This window comes from Giraffa tippelskirchi, chromosome 5, assembly GCF_054371585.1.
Source record: "Giraffa tippelskirchi isolate mGirTip1 chromosome 5, T2T-mGirTip1v1.2.pri, whole genome shotgun sequence".
Classification (NCBI taxonomy): domain Eukaryota; kingdom Metazoa; phylum Chordata; class Mammalia; order Artiodactyla; family Giraffidae; genus Giraffa; species Giraffa tippelskirchi.
The window spans coordinates 154,315,790-154,336,927 of record NC_137279.1 but is presented as its reverse complement, the minus strand read 5'-3'; the positions used below and the strand labels follow the sequence as shown (position 1 = coordinate 154,336,927).

General features: G+C 40.9%; 1 protein-coding gene across 2 annotated transcripts in view; it reads left to right on the top strand.

Annotated features, from left to right (window-relative positions):
* Positions 1 to 21,138, top strand: part of PDE4B (phosphodiesterase 4B) — a 653,160-nt gene that overhangs the window by 507,663 nt on the left and 124,359 nt on the right. For both annotated transcript variants that reach the window (XM_081490838.1, XM_081490839.1), the window contains one exon: positions 16,984 to 17,033. In XM_081490838.1, coding sequence (XP_081346964.1) covers positions 16,984 to 17,033 — 50 coding nt within the window. The remainder of the gene's footprint in view (positions 1 to 16,983; positions 17,034 to 21,138) is intronic.

Below are 21,138 nucleotides of genomic sequence, written 5' to 3'. Positions count from 1 at the left end.
GGAAGCCTGGCGTGCTGCGGTTCATGGGGTCGCAAAGAGTCGGACACGACTGAGCAACTGAACTGAACTGAAGACGTTAGAAATTAGTCCAGATCTTATTAATCTTTGTATCTTTAACACTAGGTAGACAAGAGTTTAACAAATAAAAGGATGAGATTTTTTTTCCTTTTTCCTTTTGTATGTACTGCTTGAAAATAGGAATACTCATCAATAAAGACCATAAATTCTATTAAAATTCTTTGGACTAAGCTATTAATGAGTTCAGAAGTTCAAACGTAAGGTTAAAAGTAACAAAAGCTCCAGTCCAAGTTGCCTATGTTTTGGTAATATATGAACAGATGCATGCAATTTGATGAGTAAGAGTACCACTATCCTCTTTTCTGTCCTTAACGAACTACATAAAATTGGCTGTTTCAACTAACATGGCTGAACTGTGGTCTCCTTATTGGTTAAATGAAGGGTTTGAACTGATCATACTGCCGTAGCTTTCTTCTTCAAACTCATTTCAATCTGTGGGTCTAAGTGCTATGTAGTTCACTAATCCCTTATGATTATACAGTGGAAGTGACAAATAGATTTAAGGGACTAGATCTGATAGACAGAGTGCCTGATGAACTATAGACGGAGGTTCATGACATTGTACAGGAGACAGGGACCAAGACCATCCCCATGAAAAGAAATGCAAAAACGCAAAATGGCTGTCTGCAAATAGCTGAGAAAAGAAGAGAAGCGAAAAGCAAAGGAGGAAAGGAAAGATATTCCCATTTGAATGCAGAGTTCCAAAGAATAGCAAGGAGAGATAAGAAAGCCTTCCTCAGCGATCAATGCAAAGAAATAGAGGAAAACAATAGAATGGGAAAGACTAGAGATCTCTTCAAGAAAATTACAGATAACAAGGGAACATTTCATGCAAAGATGGGCTCGATAAAGGACAGAAATGGTATGGACCTAACAGAAGCAGAAGATATTAAGAAGAGGTGGCAAGAATACACAGAAGAACTGTACAAAAAAGATCTTCACGACCCAGATAATTACAACGGTGTGAACACACACCTACAGCCAGATATCCTGGAATGTGAAGTCACGTGGGCCTTAGAAAGCATCACTACGAACAAAGCTAGTGGAGGTAATGGAATTCCAGTTGAGCTATTTCAAATCCTGAAAGATGACGCTGTGAAAGGGCTACATTCAACATGCCAGCAAATATGGAAAACTCAGCAGTGGCCACAGGACTGGAAAAGGTCAGTTTTCATTCCAATCCCAAAGAAGGCAATGCCAAAGAATGCTCAAACTACTGCAAAGTTGCACTCATCTCACACGCTAGTAAAGTAATGCCCAAAATTTTCCAAGCCAGGCTTCAGCAATATGTGAACCGTGAACTTCCAGATGTTCAAGCTGGTTTTAGAAAAGGCAGAGGAACCAGAGATCAAATTGCCAACGTCCACTGGATCATCGAAAGAGCAAGAGAGTTCCGGAAAAACATCTATTTCTGCTTTATTGACTATGCCAAAGCCTTTGACTGTGTGGATTACAATAAACTGTGGAAAATTCTGAAAGAGATGGGCATACCAGACCACCTGACCTGCCTCTTGAGAAACCTGTATGGAGGTCGCGAAGCAACAGTAAGAACTGGACATGGAACAACAGGCTGGTTCCAAATAGGAAAAGGAGTACTTCAAGGCTGTATATTGTCACCTTGCTTATTTAACTTATATGCAGAGTACATCATGAGAAACGTTGGGCTGGAGGAAGCACAAGCTGGAATCAAGATTGCTGGGAGAAATATCAATAGCCTCAGATATGCAGATGACACCATCCTTATGGCAGAAAGTGAAGAGGAACTAAAAAGCCTGTTGATGAAAGTGAAAGAGGAGAGTGAAAAAGTTGGCTTAAAGCTCAACATTCAGAAAACAAAGATCATTGCAACTGGTCCCATCAGCTCAGTTCAGTTCAGTTGCTCATTCGTGTCCGACTCTTTGCGACACCATGAATTGCAGTATGCCAGGCCTCCCTGTCCATCACCAACTCCTGGAGTCCACCCAAACTCATGTCCATTGAGTCGATGATGCCATCCAACCATCTCATCCTTTGTCGTCCCCATCTCCTCCTGCTTTCAATCCTTCCCAGCATCAGGGTTTTTTCAAATGAGTCAGCTCTTCGCATCAGGTGGCCAAAGCATTGGAGTTTCAGCTTCAACATCAGTCCTACCAATGAACACCCAGGACTGATCTCCTTTAGGATTGACTGGCTGGATCTCCTTGCAGTCCAAGGGACTCTCAAGAGTCTTCTCCAATACCACAGTTCAAAAGCATCAATTCTTCAGCACTCAGCTTTCTTTATAGTCCAACTCTCACACCCATACATGACCACTGGAAAAACCATAGCCTTGACTAGATGGATCTTTTTTGGCAAAGTAATATCTTTGCTTTTTAATATGCTGTCTAGGTTGGTCATAACTTTCCTTCCAAGGAGTAAGCGTCTTTTAATTTCATGGCTGCAGTCACCATCTGCAGTGATTTTGGAGCCCCCCAAAATAAAGTCTGCCACTGTTTCCACTGTTTCCTCATCTATTTGCCATGACGTGAGGGACCAGATGCCATGATCTTAGGTTTCTGAAGTTTGAGCTTTAAGCCAACTTTTTCATTCTCCACTTGCACTTTCATCAAGAAGCTCTTTAGTTCTTCTTCACTTTCTGCCATAAGGGTGGTGTCATCTGCATATCTGAGGTTATTGATATTTCTCCCAGCAATCTTGATTTCAGCTGTGCTTCCTCCAGCCCAACGTTTCTCATGATGTACTCTGCATATAAGTGAAATAGGCAGGGTAACAATATACAGCCTTGACATACTCCTTTTCCTATTTGGAACCAATTTGTTGTTGCATGTCTAGTTCTAACTGTTGCTTCCTGACCTGCATACAGGTTTCTCAAGAGGCAGGTCAGGTGTTCTGGTATGCCCATCTCTTTCAGAATTTTCCACAATTTATTGTGACCCACACAGTCAAAGGCTTTGGCATAGTCAATAAAGCAGAAATAAATGTTTTTCTGGAACTCTCTTGCATTTTTGATGATCCAGTGGATGTTGGCAATTTGACATCTGGTTCCTCTGCCTTTTCTAAAACCAGCTTGAACATCTGGAAGTTCACGGTTCACGTATTGCTGAAGCCTGGCTTGGAGAATCTTAAGCATTACTTTACTAGTGTGTGAGATGAACACAACTGTGCAGTAGTTTGAGCATTCTTTGGCATTGCCTTTCTTTGGGATTGGAATGAAAACACCTTTTCCAGTCCTGTGGCCACTGCTGAGTTTTCCATATTTGCTGGCATATTGAGTGCAGCACTCTCACAGCGTCATCTTTCAGGATTTGAGATAGCTCAGCTGGAATTCCATCACTTCCACTAGCTTTGTTCGTAGTGATGCTTCCTGAGGCCCACTTAACTTCACATTCCAGGATGTCTGGCTCTAGGTGAGTGAACATGCCATCGTGATTATCTGGGTTCTTCTGTGTATTCTTGCCACCTCTTCTTAATATCTTTTGCTTCTGTTAGGCCCCTACCATTTCTGTCCTTTATCGAGCCCATCTTTGCATGAAATGTTCCCTTGTTATCTGTAATTTTCTTGAAGAGATCTCTAGTCTTTCCCATTCTATTGTTTTCCTCTATTTCTTTGCATTGATCGCTGAGGAAGGCTTTCTTATCTCTCCTTGCTATTCTTTGGAACTCTCCATTCAAATGGGAATATCTTTCCTTTTCTCCTTTGCTTTTTCTTCCTGTCTTTTCCCAGCTATTTGTAAGGCCTCCTCAGACAGCCATTTTGCTTTTTTGCATTTCTTTTTCTTTGGGATTGTCTTGATTCCTGTCTTCTGTACAATGTCACAAACCTCCGTCCATAGTTCATCAGGCACTCTGTCTATCAGATCTAGTCCCTTAAATGTATTTCTCACTTCCACTGTGTAGGCATAAGGGATTTGATTTAGGTCATACCTGAATGGTCTAGTGGTTTTCTCCACTTTCTTCAATTTCAGTCTGAATTTGGCAATAAGGAAGGAGTTCATGATCCAAGCCACAGTCAACTCCTTGTCTTGATTTTGCTGACTGTATAGAGTTTCTCCATCTTTGGCTGCAAACAATATAATCAATTTGATTTTGGTGTTGACCATCTGGTGATGTCCATTTGTAGAGTCTTCTCTTGTGTTGTTGGAAGAGAGTGTTTGCTATGACCAGTGCGTTCTCTTGGCAGAACTGTATTAGCCTTTGCCCTGCTTCATTCTGTACTTGAAGGCCAAATTTACCTGTTACTCCAGGTGTTTCTTGACTTCCTATTTTTGCATTTCAGTCCCCTGTGATGAAAAGGATATCTTTTTTGGGTGTTAATTCTAGAAGGTCTTCTAGGTCTTCATAGAAGTGTTCAACTTCAGCTTCTTCGGTGTTACTTGTTGGGGCATAGACTTGAATTACTGTGATAATCTAACAGAATGTGGTCCACTGGAGAAGGGACTGGCAAGGCACTTCAGTATTCTTGCCTTGAGAACCACATGAACTGTATGAAAAAGCAAAAAGATAGAACACTGAAAGATGAACTCCCCAGGTCAGTAGGTGCCCAATATGCTACTGGAGATCAGTGGAGAAATAACTCCAGAAAGAATGAACTGATGGAGCCAAAGCAAAAACAACACCCAGTTGTGAATGGGACAGGTGATAGAAGCAAGATTCAATGCTGTAAACAGCAATATTGCATAGGGACCTGTAACGTTAAGTCCATGAATCAAGGCAAATTGGAAGTGGTCAAACAGCAGATGACAAGAGTGAACATTGACATTCTAGGAATCAGTGAACTAAGATGGACTGGAATGGATGAATTTAATTCAGATGACCATTATATCTACTACTGTGGGCAGGAATCCCTTAGGAGAAATGGAGTAGCCATCACGGTCAACAAAAGAGTCTGAACTACAGTACTGGTCCCATCACTTCATAGGAAATAGATGGAGAAACAGTGGAAACAGTGGCTGGCTTTATGTCTTTGGGCTCCAAAATCACTGCAGATGGTGATTGCAGCCATGAAATTAAAAGATGCTTACTCCGTGAAAGGAAAGTTATGACCAACCTAGATAGCATATTAAAAAGCAGAGACATTACTTTACCAACAAAGTTCCATCTAGTCAAGGCTGTGGTTTTTCCAGTAGTTATGTGTGGATGTGAGAGTTGGACGGTGAAGAAAGCTGAGTGTCAAAGAATTGATGCTTTTGAACTGTGGTATTGGAGAAGACTCTTGAGAGTCCCTTGGACTGCAAGGAGATCCAACCTGTCCATCCTGAAGGAGATCAGTCCTGGGTGTTCATTGGTAGGACTGATGTTGAAGCTGAAACTCCAATACCTTGGCCACCTGATTTGAAGAGTTGACTCATTGGAAAAGACCCTGATGCTGGGAAGGATTGGGGGCAGGAGGAGAAGGGGATGACAGAGGATGAAATGGCTGGATGGCATCACCGACTCAGTGGACATGAGTTTGTGTAGACTCCAGGAGTGGGTGATGGACAGGGAGGCTTGGCGTGCTGCGATTCATGGGGTCACAAAGAGTTGGACACGACTGAGCGACTGAACTGAACTGAACTGATCCAGCAATTTAACAATCATGGCAGGAATCAGAAGGTCATAGAACCAAACTTCCCTGGTGTTTCAATGGATAGTGTCTGCCTACCAATGCAGGGGACACAAGTTCGATCCCTGATCCGGGAAGATTTTACATGCTATGGGGCAACTGAAGTCCATTCGTAACAACTACTAAGCCCATGTGCCACACCTACTGAAGCCTGTGGGCCTAGAACCTGTGCTCTACAACAAAAGAAGCCACCACAATGAGAAGCCCGCATGCCTCAAGAAAGAATAGCAATGAAGAGTAGCCCCTGCTCACTGAAACTAGAGAAAGCCGTGTGCAGCAAGGAAGACCTAGCACAACCAAAAATAGTTTGTTTTTTTTTAAAGAGGAGATCATAGAACTAGTGATCCTGGAATGGTAGGGCCAGAGGAGAACTTTGAGACCATTTATTCAGCAGCTTTGTTTTACAGAAGGAGAAATCAGGCCCTCAGAAATCCAGCAAGTTGCTAACAACCACACCATAGACTAAAGACACACCAGGACAAAACCCTAAATCTCCTGATTTTTCTAAGCTAGTGTTCACCCTGTAGGAAATCCTGTCTCTCTAGTCTTTCTGAAATTATTCTTCGACCCTCTATTTTGCTTTCATCCAAATTTTTATTGAATGGAGTTATTAAAAGTAAGAGTAGACCCTACTTTGAAAGCTAACTTTTCCTTTCACTGTTCTATCATTTTTCACGAGGACTTCCTGTGAGTTGGTCCTGCGTATTCCTATGGAGTTTTTCCCACCATCAGTTTCTCCTCCTCTAAATTATTCTCCAAAGTGACACCATAATAATCTTTTTCACTACTGTGTGGTTGTGTCACTTTCCAGCTTCAGTGATTCACTGTCTAATCATTAAGATGAATGCAGGTGCTTGGCCCCAAGGTGTCTTGTGATCTAACTCAAGCTAGTTGGATTGATAGTTGATCAAGTTTATATTGGATGTGGTATACAGGAAAGCTAGAAGCTTTCCCAACCTCATTTGCAGTGGTGAAGTGAGTGGAAGTCGCTCGATCATCTCCGACTCTTTGCGACTCCATGGACCATACAGTCCATGGAATTCTCCAGGCCAGAATACTGTAGTGGGTAGCCTTTCCCTTCTCCAGGGGATCTTCCCAACCCAGGGATAGAACTCAGGTCTCCAGCATTGTAGGTGGATTCTTTACCAACTGAGCCACCAGGGAAGCCCTCATTTGCAGAGGTGCTCTGTGTTTATTATTAAATAATTCTCTCAACAAATATTTACTTAGATACTATTCATCCACACATTTTTGTTTGTACTTAACAAATATGTATTGAGCACAGCCTTGTACCAGGCACTGGTGATATAATAGTGACCAGAACATACAAGTCTCTGCCCTTTTCAGGATTTCCATTCTAATGGGACGTGCCCAGAGGTACAGAGGTGTACAATCAGACCAGAAGTCTGGCCACATGCCATCACGTTCTAACAACTGCGTCATGTTTGTTCTCTGCGTGTTCTACTCTATATCCTAATCATGGACTTACTGTTCTCGCTTCCTAAAGTGTCTCTCTCCACCTTCCACTGATTGTTCCAGTGAATCTGGCTTGTCCTTTATAACACACCTCTGTGTTACCTTCACCAGGATGCTCCCTCTGACCCTGCCATGCCTGGCTGAGCGCCCTTCTGTGGCCGCAGAACACTCTGCAAATCATGTATGGATCTTGGCACCACTACTACTAGACTGTGTGTCTTGTAAGGACCCTTGAAAATTACATACACTTTTCCTTGACACTCTAAGAATTAGCAGAACACCTGACAAATAGTGTTTGCTCCATAAGTATTCATCATTAATTCTCTGAATTAATAATTGTTAGAGAAATGTTTAGAAAATTACTTTTTCGAAAGTGATCCTTTCTGTTTCTTTACAGAATATGGCTTCTGGGGCCTTATTTATCACTTTCTAACTCAATTCTACCTATTGAAAATTCTGTGACTTGGGGAAATTATTTCACCTCTCTGGAGCTCACTTTCCCAGTCTATAAATAGGGTTGTTCTGAGAATGAAATTTGTTGATATTTGTAAAGCATTTAACAACTTATAGCACATAGTAAGTGCTCAATAAATGTGAATTATTGTAAGTGATGGTTACATTTCTCTTGCTGAAGCCAAAAATAGTGTGACACTTCGGAGTTTTCATGTCCATTATCTCAGTTATCATCACCATAAATAAGCTTTGTGATGTGACAGGCATGTTGTCTCTGCTCAATGGACAAGGAAACAGAGCTTAGGGAAATCAAATGATTAGTGCAAAAACAGCTCACTTCTGGAGACATGCCAAACCAGTCTTGAAACCTGGCATCCTAATTCTTGCAGTGCTCTTTTGTAAGAAAAACTCAGTTTTTTCCTTCCTATGTAGTGAGCAACCTAGTTCTTCCTGCATGGGTTTCGTCTTCCTGTGAGTTTTCTTTACTATCCACACAAAACACTGCACTTCTGATACGTCTGGTCACCAATCCATGGAAAATTTTCCCCACAATTACAAGCAAATGTTGGACACCAACTGGATGTCTAACAGTTTAATTCAATCCCGACTCTCTCTACATGGAGATAGCATCAGATCCCACAGGTTAAGGGCTCGTCCCACAAGATTGCACACTGCCCTCCTCCCCACTTTTCAGACACCAGTCAAAAGCTCAGATTATCATCTGTGCTTCTGATCGCATCAGCTATAAATTCTAATGAATCTATATCTATTCTATTTCAACCTATATCTGTATCTAATTTATTCCAACCCTCCCCTCCCCCAGGTCTCATTAATTTGCCTGAGCTGCTCACAGAATCTAAGGAAACACTTACAAATGTTTACCAGTTTGTTAAAGGATATGATAGAGGATCCAGGTGAACAGCCTGATGAAAAGTTACACAGGGCCAAACCTGGGAGGGTCTATCCTGCCAGGAGTGTCTATCCTCATGGAGCTGGGGTGTATCACCCTCCTGGTGTGGATGTGTTTGCCAGCTTGGAAGCTCTCTGATACCTGTATTATTAGGATTTGACGGAGGTTTCTTCACATAGTCATGATCAATTATTAACTCCGTTCCCAGCTCTTCTCTCGTTTCTGGAGGATGAGGGATATGGCTGAAAATTCTAAGCTTCTATTAATGGCTCGGTATTTCAGGTGACCAGCTCCCATCCAGGAGTCACCCAGGATGCAGAGTCACCTCCTTAGAACAAAGATGCTCCCAGTGCTCTTCTTACTTAGGAAATTACAGGAGTTTGGGGAGCTCTGTATCAGGAAGTGGGGCAGAGACCTATATATATATGTATATATTCATATATATATATATAAATATTATAAAATATATATATTTTATTATCTCACATCTTTCCATTTACTACATCTATTCAGTCTTCTGCATTATGGGATGAAATCTCTGAAGGCTTTGGAACAGAGTCATTTAAGAGCTTACGGAATAGCTGAAGGTCAGAGAGCCTGAGGCAGAGACATGAGCTAGGAGAGGGTTTCAGGAATTAAAATGTGAAGAGTGAAACCCTGAACCAAGATGATGGAGGTGGGAATTGGGAAAGAAGGGATGAATAAGGCTTCATTCCAAAGGCTTCTTTAGCATAGCAGGACCCCAAACCCTACACTGCACAGCTCCAGGGAGAAGAGGTGTGGGGGGTGATGTGATGGAATGTTTTCAGTTACTGTTTTCTTATCATGGGCTTGGAGGTCTTTCCTCTGTGAAAGTATCAGGGAATTCCTTCTAACCCTGCTGATTAGGTGGCATTAATGGTAAAGAATTAGCCAGCTAATGCAGGAGACTCAGGAGACAAGGGTTCAACCCCTGGGTCAGGAAGATCCCCTGAAGGAGGGCATGGCAACCCACTCCAGTATTCTTGCTTGGAGAATCCCATGAACAGAGGAGCCTGGTGGGTTACAGTCCATGGGTTCCCAAAGAGTCAGACATGACTGAGCAACTAAGCATGCACACCCACACTGATTACAGGCTGTCAGCTGAAGCTGTTTCTGGGGAATCAGATTTTTCCATAGCCTTGGGGTTTTGAACCACATACACCTGCAGAGTTGCCATACACAGAGTGCCCTAGGACCATAGCTGCCATACAGAGAGCTCATCCAGAGCTGAGGACTGAGGACTCAGGCTGAGGACTGCCCTTCACATCATGGCCCTTTGTGTCACCTCTGGTCCAAAGCACACTCAGCAAACGTAATAGATCCCCAGCAGTAAGAAAGTTGCATCTAATTTGGTGTCATTGTTGTTCAGTTGCTCAGTTGTGTCTAACTCTTTGCAACCCCACGGACTGCAGTACACCAGGCTTCCCTGTCTTTCACCATCTCCCGGAGCTTGCTCAAACTCATGTCCATTGAGTTGGTGATGCCATCCAACCAGCCCATCTTCTGTCATCCCTTTCTCTTCCTGCCCTCAGTCTTTCCCAGAATCAGGGTCTTTTCCAATGAGTTGGCTCTTCGCATCAGGTGGCCAAAGAATTGGAGCGTTAGCTTCAGCATCAGTCCTTCCAATGAATATGACTAATGGTCATTCCCAAATTCATACCGCTATTTGTACAGAGTTGATCCTCCCATTAAGTTCAAGTACTTACTTAAAATCAACACCAACCAACATGTCCATCACTAGAGCTTCATCAAAGGGAGCTGAGATTGCTTCAGTCTAGCTCAGGCTCAGGAGTGAACACTGGGGCCGCTTGGCAGGGGCAGGTCGGAAAACTGAGGGTCCGTTTAATGCACTCCATTCTATTCCCAGTCAATACCATCAAACAAATAAAGACAACTGAAGACAAAAATATCTATTAGGAATGTATCCACCAGACTAAGAGGTGTCCTTCACACCCCAGCCCTGATATTCACTGATCTCAACAAATGAAACAGCAAGGTTTATGGAACTCAGAAGTTGCTTTCTGGAATGTATGACCTGGGTTCCTGAGAGCCATTCCTTGACTTCAATGTAACATTTAAGTAATAATTATATCCTTAGAATGGTTTTCATAAGACATGTGGGTAGTGTGTGTGTTTTCTTTTTAATATGAAAAGGAACTCCCACATAGAACTATACTTTTCACAAGTCAAGATTTCCTTTATCTTTTGGCTCTTTGCTTAGTATAAAAGCAGTCCATTGTCTGAGCTTTACCACCCAAAGGGTGAAAAATCTCAGAGTTCCTGTTGAGGTGATTTCCTTGAACTTCCATGAAATGTTTTATTGAGGGCTGCTTGATTGGGCTTGTATTTCTTGGCTTCAATTTGAAACCTATATTTCCTTTGTCCCAGGAATTTTGAAACTAAGGCTTTCATTTAGAGTTAATTCAGATAAGCATCCCTAAGGCATTTACTGGCTTTAAACAGACTGCTGGAAAAATCACATGTGAATGAGAATGCCTACCATTCAACAGCCTGATAACCAGGGAATAGAGTTGGAGCAAAGAGGTGTCCCTCATCATCCAACTCTGTCACTAACATCACTCCTATCACTGGTGGCTCCCAGGAGATCATGTTACATCACTGTATTAACATTCTTCCAAAGTGTAATTAAATCAACATATATGAAATCTTTGAAAAAGAATTAATAGCCACTGACTTTTTTTTTCAGCATATATCTGAAGTGTCTTTCATTGCTTTGTGTCCTTTGGCATGGGACTTAAATTAGCTGAGAATAATAAAATCTTGAGCATTCAGAGCTGGAAAGAACCTAGCCAAATTTCCTCAGAGTGAGGGAGGAAATATATGTAAAACCTCTCACACAGGAGCTGGCACATTGTAAATTAGCAGTAAATGTTACTTGCTGCCTGTTCTCCCCAAGTGACGAAGAAACTGAGAATTTCAGTGAGTTGCCCAGGGCTATATAGTTAGAAAGTGCCAGAACCGGGATTAGAATTCCTGTCTTCTTATTCATAGTCCAGCTCTTTTTCCACTGTGCTATTCAGGGCTGGAAAGTATTAACTGCTGTGGCCATATTATCCTCCCTATTAATATCACCACCTTTACAATGCAGGCACAGAACTTTTGATTATTCCATAAGTTAGGGACCTTTGGACACACAGTGGCCATTTTCTTCTGGCACTCTCATGCCCACAAGCAATACTGCACCCACCAGACATCATTCATTCATTTAAAATGTATTGAGCTTCTTCTTTGTACCGAGTTTTGAGAAAAAGTGACAAACCTTTATAAATATTGTTGTTGTTTAGTCACTAAGACCCCATAGACTGTAGCCCTCCAGGTTCCTCTGTCCAAGGGATTTCCCAGGCAAGAATACTGGAGTGGGGTGCCATTTCCTTTTCCAGGGGATCTTCCCAACCCAGGTAGTCCTTGCTTTTCCGAAGCTTACATACACAGATGCTTACCTGAATTAATAGTTGTAAATAAAAGTTATATTTTCAAAATAACTGCTAGGACAAAGGAATTTATTTAAATTGTGTAGTTTTTAAGAAGTTATTGGAAGAAGCAGGCGCAATGCGTTGCTATACTATTAAGGAAGCAGAGATTTCCAATATTTAGGGTCTCTTATTTCTATGTCTCTTTTTGCAGACATTTTCTTTGGAACTCAGGAAGATAGGTAAAATAAATGAATTTAAAATATATTATTAATCTAATCAACACCTATCAACTATTGTATCAAATATTGTGCCAATTCCAAGGTTACAAAGGTGAATGAGATTCAGTCTTTGCTTAAATTTCTCACAGGTGAGTTGAGGAGATGGGAAAATGGGGATTGCAATGCTGTAAGAGCAGCACTAGGGTGAGACAAGCACAGAAAAGTACAGGTAATGCAATGACTAGTCAGAGGAGGGAAGATTTCTCTGAAGAGGTGATGCTGGAGTGCAGTCCTAGAACATGTGAAGGGGTTGGCCACTTAAAGAGGAAGAGAATAGTGGTCAACTGAGCAAAACAGATTCAAAAGACAGCAACACAAGCATTTTCTGTGTCTGAGGAACAGTTAAGAGTATGTAGAACTAAGGCTATATGGAAAAAGGAAACCAGATAAAACATACATATGGTACTAGGCTTCTCAAATCATTTTCGCATCATATAGTTTTCCAGTATTTATGGAGTTCCTACTCTTCACAAGGCAAGTTGGTAGGTCCTGCAGAAGGCAGGGATAACAACTGGACCCCACCATCAGTGGGTCATAGATTAGACATGGGGATAGTCCATGACCATATGAGTTGTAACATGACAAAATAACGCTACAGGTACAAATACAGTGCCAGGGGAGATTAGTGGAAGAGTCATTTTTAGCTAAGAGAATGATATTTTCAAAAAGGAAGAAACTTTCCTCTTTTCTTCTAGGTTCTCCTGGCTGGTCTAAGAATTAACTTGACATGAGACGGATTAATAAGAGAAAGTCAAACAAATGTCTAATACCATGTGTATATGGAACAGACCCAGGAAAACTGAGTGATGACAAAATGGCTGAAACCCTCACCTTAAGCAGCATTTTCAGCTAAAGACAAAAGAGAATATTGTGGGGTAGGGGGTTGGGACTTGAAAAGGAAGGAAGGCAATTGACATGGAAATGGAAAAGCAAATGTTTGGTAAATAAATGTTTGCTTGGCCATATGGAGACAGACAGTGACACATAGAATGGAATTTTGACAAACAGACTCTCCTGGGTTCCTCCCTCTCTAGCATAGCTAGTTCATACTCCTCTTATCTATTGTGATAGCTCTCTTCCTCTATTGACATTCCTTTAGTCAGTGAAGGGAAAGCTCAGTCTTTTGGGCCTTTTCAGCTTGAAATCATCCACATGCTAAGAGACATTTGGGGTAGCAAGTTTTCCTCCCCTATAACCACATTCCTTGGAGAAGGTGGCATTTGAAGGCGTGATTCTGGATACCAGGTCTTTTTTTCTTCCCCACACATCCAAGCACCAGCTGGGTGTCCTATAAGTCAATAAAGTTCTAACATGATTTACTTGGAGATAGTGTCAGACCCCACAGGTTAAGGGCCCAATCCTATGAGACTGACCCCACACACACACACACACACACACACACACACACACACACACACACACACACACACACACACACACACACACACTTCAGACCCCATTGGCAAGCCCAGGTTCTTGTAGGTATCTGACCCACTGGCTATAGGTTGGAAGTTCCCGTGACCCCTTCCTTAGGTTCAATTAACTTACTAGAAGGGCCCACAGAGTCTAGAGAAACATTTTACTTACTAGATCACAGCTTTGTTATAAATGTATATGACTCAGGAATAGCCAGATAGAGAAGGTTCCGGAGTTGAGGGGTAGCGGGGAGGGAGGATCAAATGGCAAAGTTTCCAAGCTCTCTGAGTACATCATTCTTTCTGAATGATGTTCACCAACCCCGGCTTTTTGAGTTTTTATGAAAGCTTCATTACAGATGTATGATTGATTAAATTATTGTCCACTGATGGTTGAACTCAATTTCCAGCCTCTCTCCCCTCCCCAGAGGTTCCAGGTGGGCCTAAAGTTCAAACTCTCTAATCGCATGATTGGGTAGTTTGGCACCTAGCCTCCTCCTTAGGTTACCTAGTTGCTGGCCCCAAAGTCACTTCATTAACATATCAAAAGACACATATCAAAGATGGCTTTCCTCACTTTGTTGTTGTTCATTTGATAAGTTGTGTCCAACTCTTTGCACTCCCATGGACTGCAGCACCCCAGGCTCCCCTGTCTTTCACTATCTCCAGGAGTTTGCTCAAACTCGTGTCTATTGAGTCGGTGAGGTGATTCAACCACCTCATCTTCTATTGTTCCCTTCTCTTCCTGCCCTCAGTCCTTCCAATGAATATTCAGGGTTGATTTCCTCTAGGATTGCCTGGTTTGATTGACTGGTTTCCTCTCCTCACTTAGGAAACTCCTAGGATTTTAGGAGCTCTGTGCCAAGAATTGAGCCAAAGACAATATGTGTGTGTGTGTATGTATATATATATATATATACACACATATGAATAGTCAAAGCTATGGTTTTTCCAGCAGTCATGTAAGAGTGTGAGACTTGGAACATAAAAAAGGCTAAGCACTGAGGAATTGGTGCTTTTGAATTGTGATGCTGGAGAAGTCTCTTGAGACTCCCTTGGACTTGCAAGGAAAAGGTCAGTTTTCATTCCAATCCCAAAGAAGGGCAATGCCAAAGAATGTTCAAATTGCCTTACAAGTGTGCTCATTTCACATACTAGCAAAGTAATGCTCAAAATCCTTCAAGCTAAGCTTCAACAATATGTGAACCAAGAACTTCCACATGTAAAAACTTGATTTAGAAAAGGCAGAGGAACAAGAGATCAAATTGACAACATTTGTTGGATCATAGAAAAACGCAAGAGAATTCCAGAAAAACATCTACTTCTGCTTCATTGACTACACTAAAGCATTTGACTGTGTGGATCACAACAAACTGGGAATTCTTAAAGAGATGAGAATACCAGACCACCTTACCTGCTTCCTGAGAAACCTGTATGCAGGTCAAGAAGCAACAGTTAGAACCAGACTTGGAACAACAGACTGAGTCAAAATTGAGAAAGAGAATGTCAAGGCTGTATATTGTCACCCTGCTTATTCAACTTATATGCAGAGTACATCATGTGACATGGCAGGCTGGATAAACCTCAAGCTGGAATCAAGATTGCCGAGAGAAATATCAACAACCTCAAATATGCAGATGATATCATTCTAATGGCCAAAAGTGAAGAGGAACTAAAGAGCCATTAGATGAAGGTGAAAGAGGAGAGTGAAAAAGCTGGCTTAAAACTCAGCATTCAAAAAACTAAGACTATGGCATCCAGTCCCATCACTTCATGGCAAATAGATGGGGAAACAATAGAAACAGTGGCAGACTTTATTTTCTTGGGCTCCAAAATCACTGAGGACGGTGACTGCAGCCATGAAATTAAAAGGTGCTTGCTCCTTGGAAGAAAAGCAATGACAAACCTAGACAACATATTAAAAAACAGAGATATCACTTTGCCAACAAAAGTCCATATAGTCAAAGCTATTGTTTTTCCAGTAGTCATGTCCAGATGTGAGAACTGGGTCATAAAGAGGGCTGAGCACCAAAGAATTAATGCTTTTGAACTGTGGTGTTGGAGAAGACTCTTGAGAGTCCCTTGGACAGCAAGGAGATCAAACCAGTCCATCCTAAAGGAAATAAATCCTGAATATTCATTGGAAGGACTGAAGTTGAAGCTCCATTATTTTGGCCACCATATGTGAAGAGCCAACTCATTGGAAAAGACCCTGATGCTGGGAAAGATTGAGGGCAGGAGAAGAAGGGGACGACAGAGGATGAGTTGGTTGGATGGCGTCACCGATTCAATGGACACAAGTTTGAGCACCTCTGGGAGATGGTGAAGGACAGGGAAGCCTGGTGTGCTGCAGTCCATGGGGTCACAAAGAGTCAGACAGGACTAAGCAACTGAACGGCAACAGCAACAAGGTCAGCAGCATCAGCATCACTTGGAATGAGTTAGAAATACAGACTCTTAAGCCCAACACCAGCAGACTGAACCAGAAACCCTAGAAGTAAGGTTCAGCAGTGTGTCTTAATCAGCTCTCCAGGTGATGCACCCTAAAGCTTGAGGGCTACTGTTCATTCCTGTTTCTGGGAGGCTTTCCAACAATGCAGCGGGAATCGTGGAGAGCCTGGCAAAGCATGAGAAGGATGGCAAGAAAATTAGGGTTTGTGGGGCAGTGGATAAAAAAGATGAATAAAGAAGAAATAAAAACAAGAAAGAAAAGGAGAAAGAACCTCTGTATTTGTGGAGCATGGGTTTATCTGCTTGCTTCATCTGACTCTCAACTTGAGCAGGTTTGCTTTGTGATATACAAAATTGCCCAATTCTATCAAGAAAAGACCTTTCCATAAATTAAGCCACCTGGATTACTGTTCCTAATGGCTCTGTGATCTTTGGTAAGTGACTTCACTTCTCTCACTCTCAGGCTTCTAAGGTGTAAAAATGGGAGACCTGGACCGATTCACCTCCAAGGGTTCCTCTCCTTCAAGCGCTGCCCAAAGGAATTGAGATTTCTCTTACATTTGATGTCATTTCTGATCAAGTGTATCGTCTTCAAGGGCCACCTGGGACAGGGAAATCTAAAACAGAAGGACTGGTTAGGGACCTGGAGTAAATGACTTCCTTCCTGGAGTGTTGGAGCATCCAGGAGGCTGGGCAGAGGGAAATTCCAGGCCATCTGGATGTGAGAATCACAGTCATCACCCGAGTTACAGGAGCCTGCCTTCCGGAGATGGCATGATGTCACTTGATAGCTCATTCTGACCTGGAAAACTCCTCAGTGATCAGGGGGTGCAGGGAAGGGTATTCTTACAGAGACTCAGGCCTTCTTTTCTCTTCCTCTCCTCAGGAGGTCTCCAGCTGCTGGTCAGCCATCTGTCTCCAGAGTCAACCTGCCAGGTAAGCCATGTCATCAGGCTTATCTCCATATTTCAAAATAATAAATGTACCTCTTTTCTAGACCCTTTTCTAGAATAATAGCATTTGTTTGCTCCCAATCTGTGTCTTGGTGACTTTTTTCAAAGGCAGACTAAAACTTTACTGCAGTCCACATGAAACCAAATGAAAAGCAGCATTAAATAACTTTCCCATCGTATGCATGCCTCCGATTTCAGAATGTGATGGATGTGTGGTAATGCTGCTTCCCGGAACCAGAGCCGGAGTGCAACCTTCACCTCAGCTTGCTGGCCCCAGTGAACTCCGGGGGAGCTAACCTCAAAGGCCCCAGGTGCCCCCGCATTGGCCTGAGGGCCCCGCAGTGAATGTTAGTGGTTTTCCTCTTAGCGTCAACTATACATCCCACTTGAATCTACATCCTTTCCAGGTGTGAAACCAAAGGCTTTTTCCAGGTCACAAATCATTTCCCTTGGAGGTCGTCCAACTTTGTTCCTCAAAGGTGTTTTTTTTTTAAAAAAAGAAACCTAACCTCTCGTTTTGTTAATACTGTGCATATACATCTCATGTGGAGTTGAGAGCTGCAGAGAGGAAGGGCCACCTTGAAGGAACATCTGTCTTGGAGATGTGTTGAGCATGAAATTCTTCTTACATAAGATGCAACCAGTTAGATGACATTGTTTTAAAGTGTGAAATGGGGTTTTTCTTCCTGAATCTCTCCCACTAGTTGAGCAGTGGACTTGAGTAGAACCACAGGAGAAACAAGTAAGATGAATTCGTGATGAGATCACATAACACTTAATGTTGCCTCATAGACGTCTGTATTTCCATTTAACACCTAATGTTGCATCATAGGTTTCTGTGTTACCCTTTGCTTTATTCTTATGATCTTCCTTGCTCAGATGCTGTGTTTTCTTGCTGGTATGATGGTCATACATATAACAGAAATAATACACAAGTCCAACTTTTGAAAGTAGAGAACAAAAGCTGGAGGTTCCATTGACTCATTGGCTTCTGAAGTATTTATGGTACATGCTTTAAAAAATATTTTTGTGAGAAAAAGATTGAGAGCAAGAATAAAAGGAAGATATTAAGTAAGGTCAAGTCCCAAGAAATGAAATTAAAGAAAATGGTAATCTATCCATGAACTTTAAAAACCTTGATGTGCTGATGTACTATTTCCTTTAGAAGTTTTATGAAAAGAAACTAAATAACTAGAGTATTTTAATGTATAACTGGTGTTACAGACTTGGAGATCAAAGCGGGTAGTTTTGAAACTCCTATCATTTCATCATCTTGGCCCACTCATGAGACACTGTCACTCCCATTTCTATTAGCCAAATTTCCCAAGATGCTTTTGACAGCAATTTAAATCTTTAAACTATGTTTTCTTTTTCTTATAATAAATACTGACAAACATTAGGACAATATGTGATATTTAGAGTTCTGTAAATTAGCTCATTAGCCAAAGATGCTGTTGGAAAGATCATGTTGTGATTATTGGCACAATAACTACAGCTTGGCAACTGAAGAGTTCTTTTGCTAAATTCTTTTAAAACAATGGAGCAAAGAAATGACAATAATACTTAGGCAATTTGTTTTTGTCTGTCTTTGTGGCAAACTACAAAAATCCTGACTTTTCATTGGGAAGAGAATGTAGTGATACCAATTATTACGTAATTATAGGTTTCAAAACCTTCTTAACGCTTAACCACAGTCAAAAAAGGAAGGAGGACACACACATCCTGTGTTTTGTTCTTATTATCAGCTTAAATAAGTCAAGCAGATTTTTCCTGTTATTTTAATATTTATCAGCATATGACAAAGAGGTGTGTTTAAATAGAAACTTTAAAGGGGAATGAAAAACAAGTGACTTATAGCACACAAAAAAATTGAAAACTGGGGTGCTGCTTTAAAAAATGATTATCATGATAATGAGATTAGGTTTTCATTTATTAACACTGATGCTGACCTTATGTGTTTCTGTTAAAATCTAAGATAAAAGATACATGAAACCCACAATAATTTAAACAGATTTAACAACAACCAGTTGTTGTGAAAGTCTGGCTGACTTAGGTAACTATATTCTTGTAGAAAAAGCAAGTTTAAGACAGTGATGGAGAAAAGCCAGAGGAAACCTTTATTTTACTTTTAAAAACATTTTTTAAAATGCATCTAAATGAAGGAAATGAAATTTATTTTAAAAGTTACTTGTCAAAAACCGTGGTTAAACTGGTACATTTGCTCTTACAAATTGATCAGTAACTGAATAAATTCATGAGGGAAATCAAATCCAGCCTATCAGTCTGCAATACCTTTTTCCTCAGTGTTTAAAAAAAAAAAATCAGTGTAATTGTTCCCTTTTTTTGTGCTATGGAAAGAATTCCACTCTAGGATATACTACAATTTGTGGCTTATATGCCTCCTTCATTGGAGCTTCTTGAAGGCAGGGGCTGTCTATACCTTATTCAACTCTTTATCATTTAAGATGCTTCTGCATAGTTATTTTCACATAGCAGGAAGATAGGTAAAAATTAAATTGAGCAGGAGAACTACATAAAGTTTGGGGACTTTATCTTAAGGAAAAAACTCATAAATTAAATTTTAATAATGAGTCAGTATTTTATCTCCATGGCTGTGAAAAGTATTCAACTGCATGTTTTTACTATTTAAAAAAAAAAATCAGTTATTACATCAAAATTGAAAGAAGTTTGAAACACACTCTATAACTGCACAATCTAAATCTCTATGGTCATTCTTATAGGTTTCGAACAAAAAAAGTTAAATCTAAAAAGATGACATTTTGTACTTTAAATAGGAAAGCCAGAGTAGAATAATAGAGGATTTAAAATCCAGAAAATAGAGCAATGTGGAAATCATATGCTCCTGCATTAAGGAGAAAATGTAGTAAATCCTCCTGGGGGTGTTGAAAATGTTAATGCTATGAAGTTTAATGAGCATCTCAATTTTTATCACATTTTGCCTTTTCGCAGGCATGAATTCCAGGCCTTTTCTACATGATGTGTAAGGATTGGAACAGAAAGGGCAAAAAATAGAATTGAAAAAAGAACACTCCAACACAAGGCAGGAGCTAGGGTTCTGTCATCTGTATACATTCAAAATGGAAAGTTGAAGTAATTCTTAGGTTATCAGGCCCCCAAATTGTTTGCAAAAGAAAAAAAAGATAATTGAGGAAAATCAATGTGTGTGTGTGTGTGTGTGTGAGTGTGTGTGTGATAAATGTTCCAATTTTTCTGCCCAAACCATCCCTTGCTTTTGCATGGATTTCAGTAGTGATCACTGGTATGTCATGAGAGTAAGAAGATACTGAAAGGATAAATTATTAAGCATTCACTGCCTTTACAGAATGATCTTTGCTTTGCAAAAGGATTAGAGAAGTATTCCTTTTAATGGCCAGCACTTCTGAGTATTATAAATGTGACTTGATTTTTAATAATATGTGTCATATATGATGTATTATATGATATTGCATATTATATTGAGATGGCATCACCAACTCAATGGGCATGAGTTTGAGCAATCTCCAGGAGATAGTGAAGGACAGGGAAGCCTGGCATGCTGCAGTCCATGGGGTTGCAAAGAATCAGACATGACTGAGCAACTGAACAACAAAATCATATATAGAACACTTTAGCAGCCAAATCAATGTGTAAGGTGAAATATTTGATGCTAATTTTCTTATTCCAAAATTTACTAACAAATGTATTTGAGCAGGAACATCACCCATGTAACGTTATAAACAACAGCCCCCAAGGCCATGGGTCATTGGAAATGACAGCAAACTGTGTCACAAAGATGACTAGAGAATTGCACTGAGGACTTCAGGCTAGACTGCTGCAGACCCGAAATCTCTCTCAGCTTGGCTATCCACAATCTCGATTCATGGGGATTTTCAACACTGGTTAATTAGATGTATTACAAGAAAAGCCTGTGAATGGAAAAATAGGATGAGATAATATAGGGCTTTCCAGTAAGTCTGAAATAGGTTGGCCTAAGTGAGAAACAGACTTAATTAATATTTTTTTAGTGCTCATGGGAATCCATTTCTTCTAAAACATGTCCTCCAGGACACTCTAGGGAGGAAATGGCT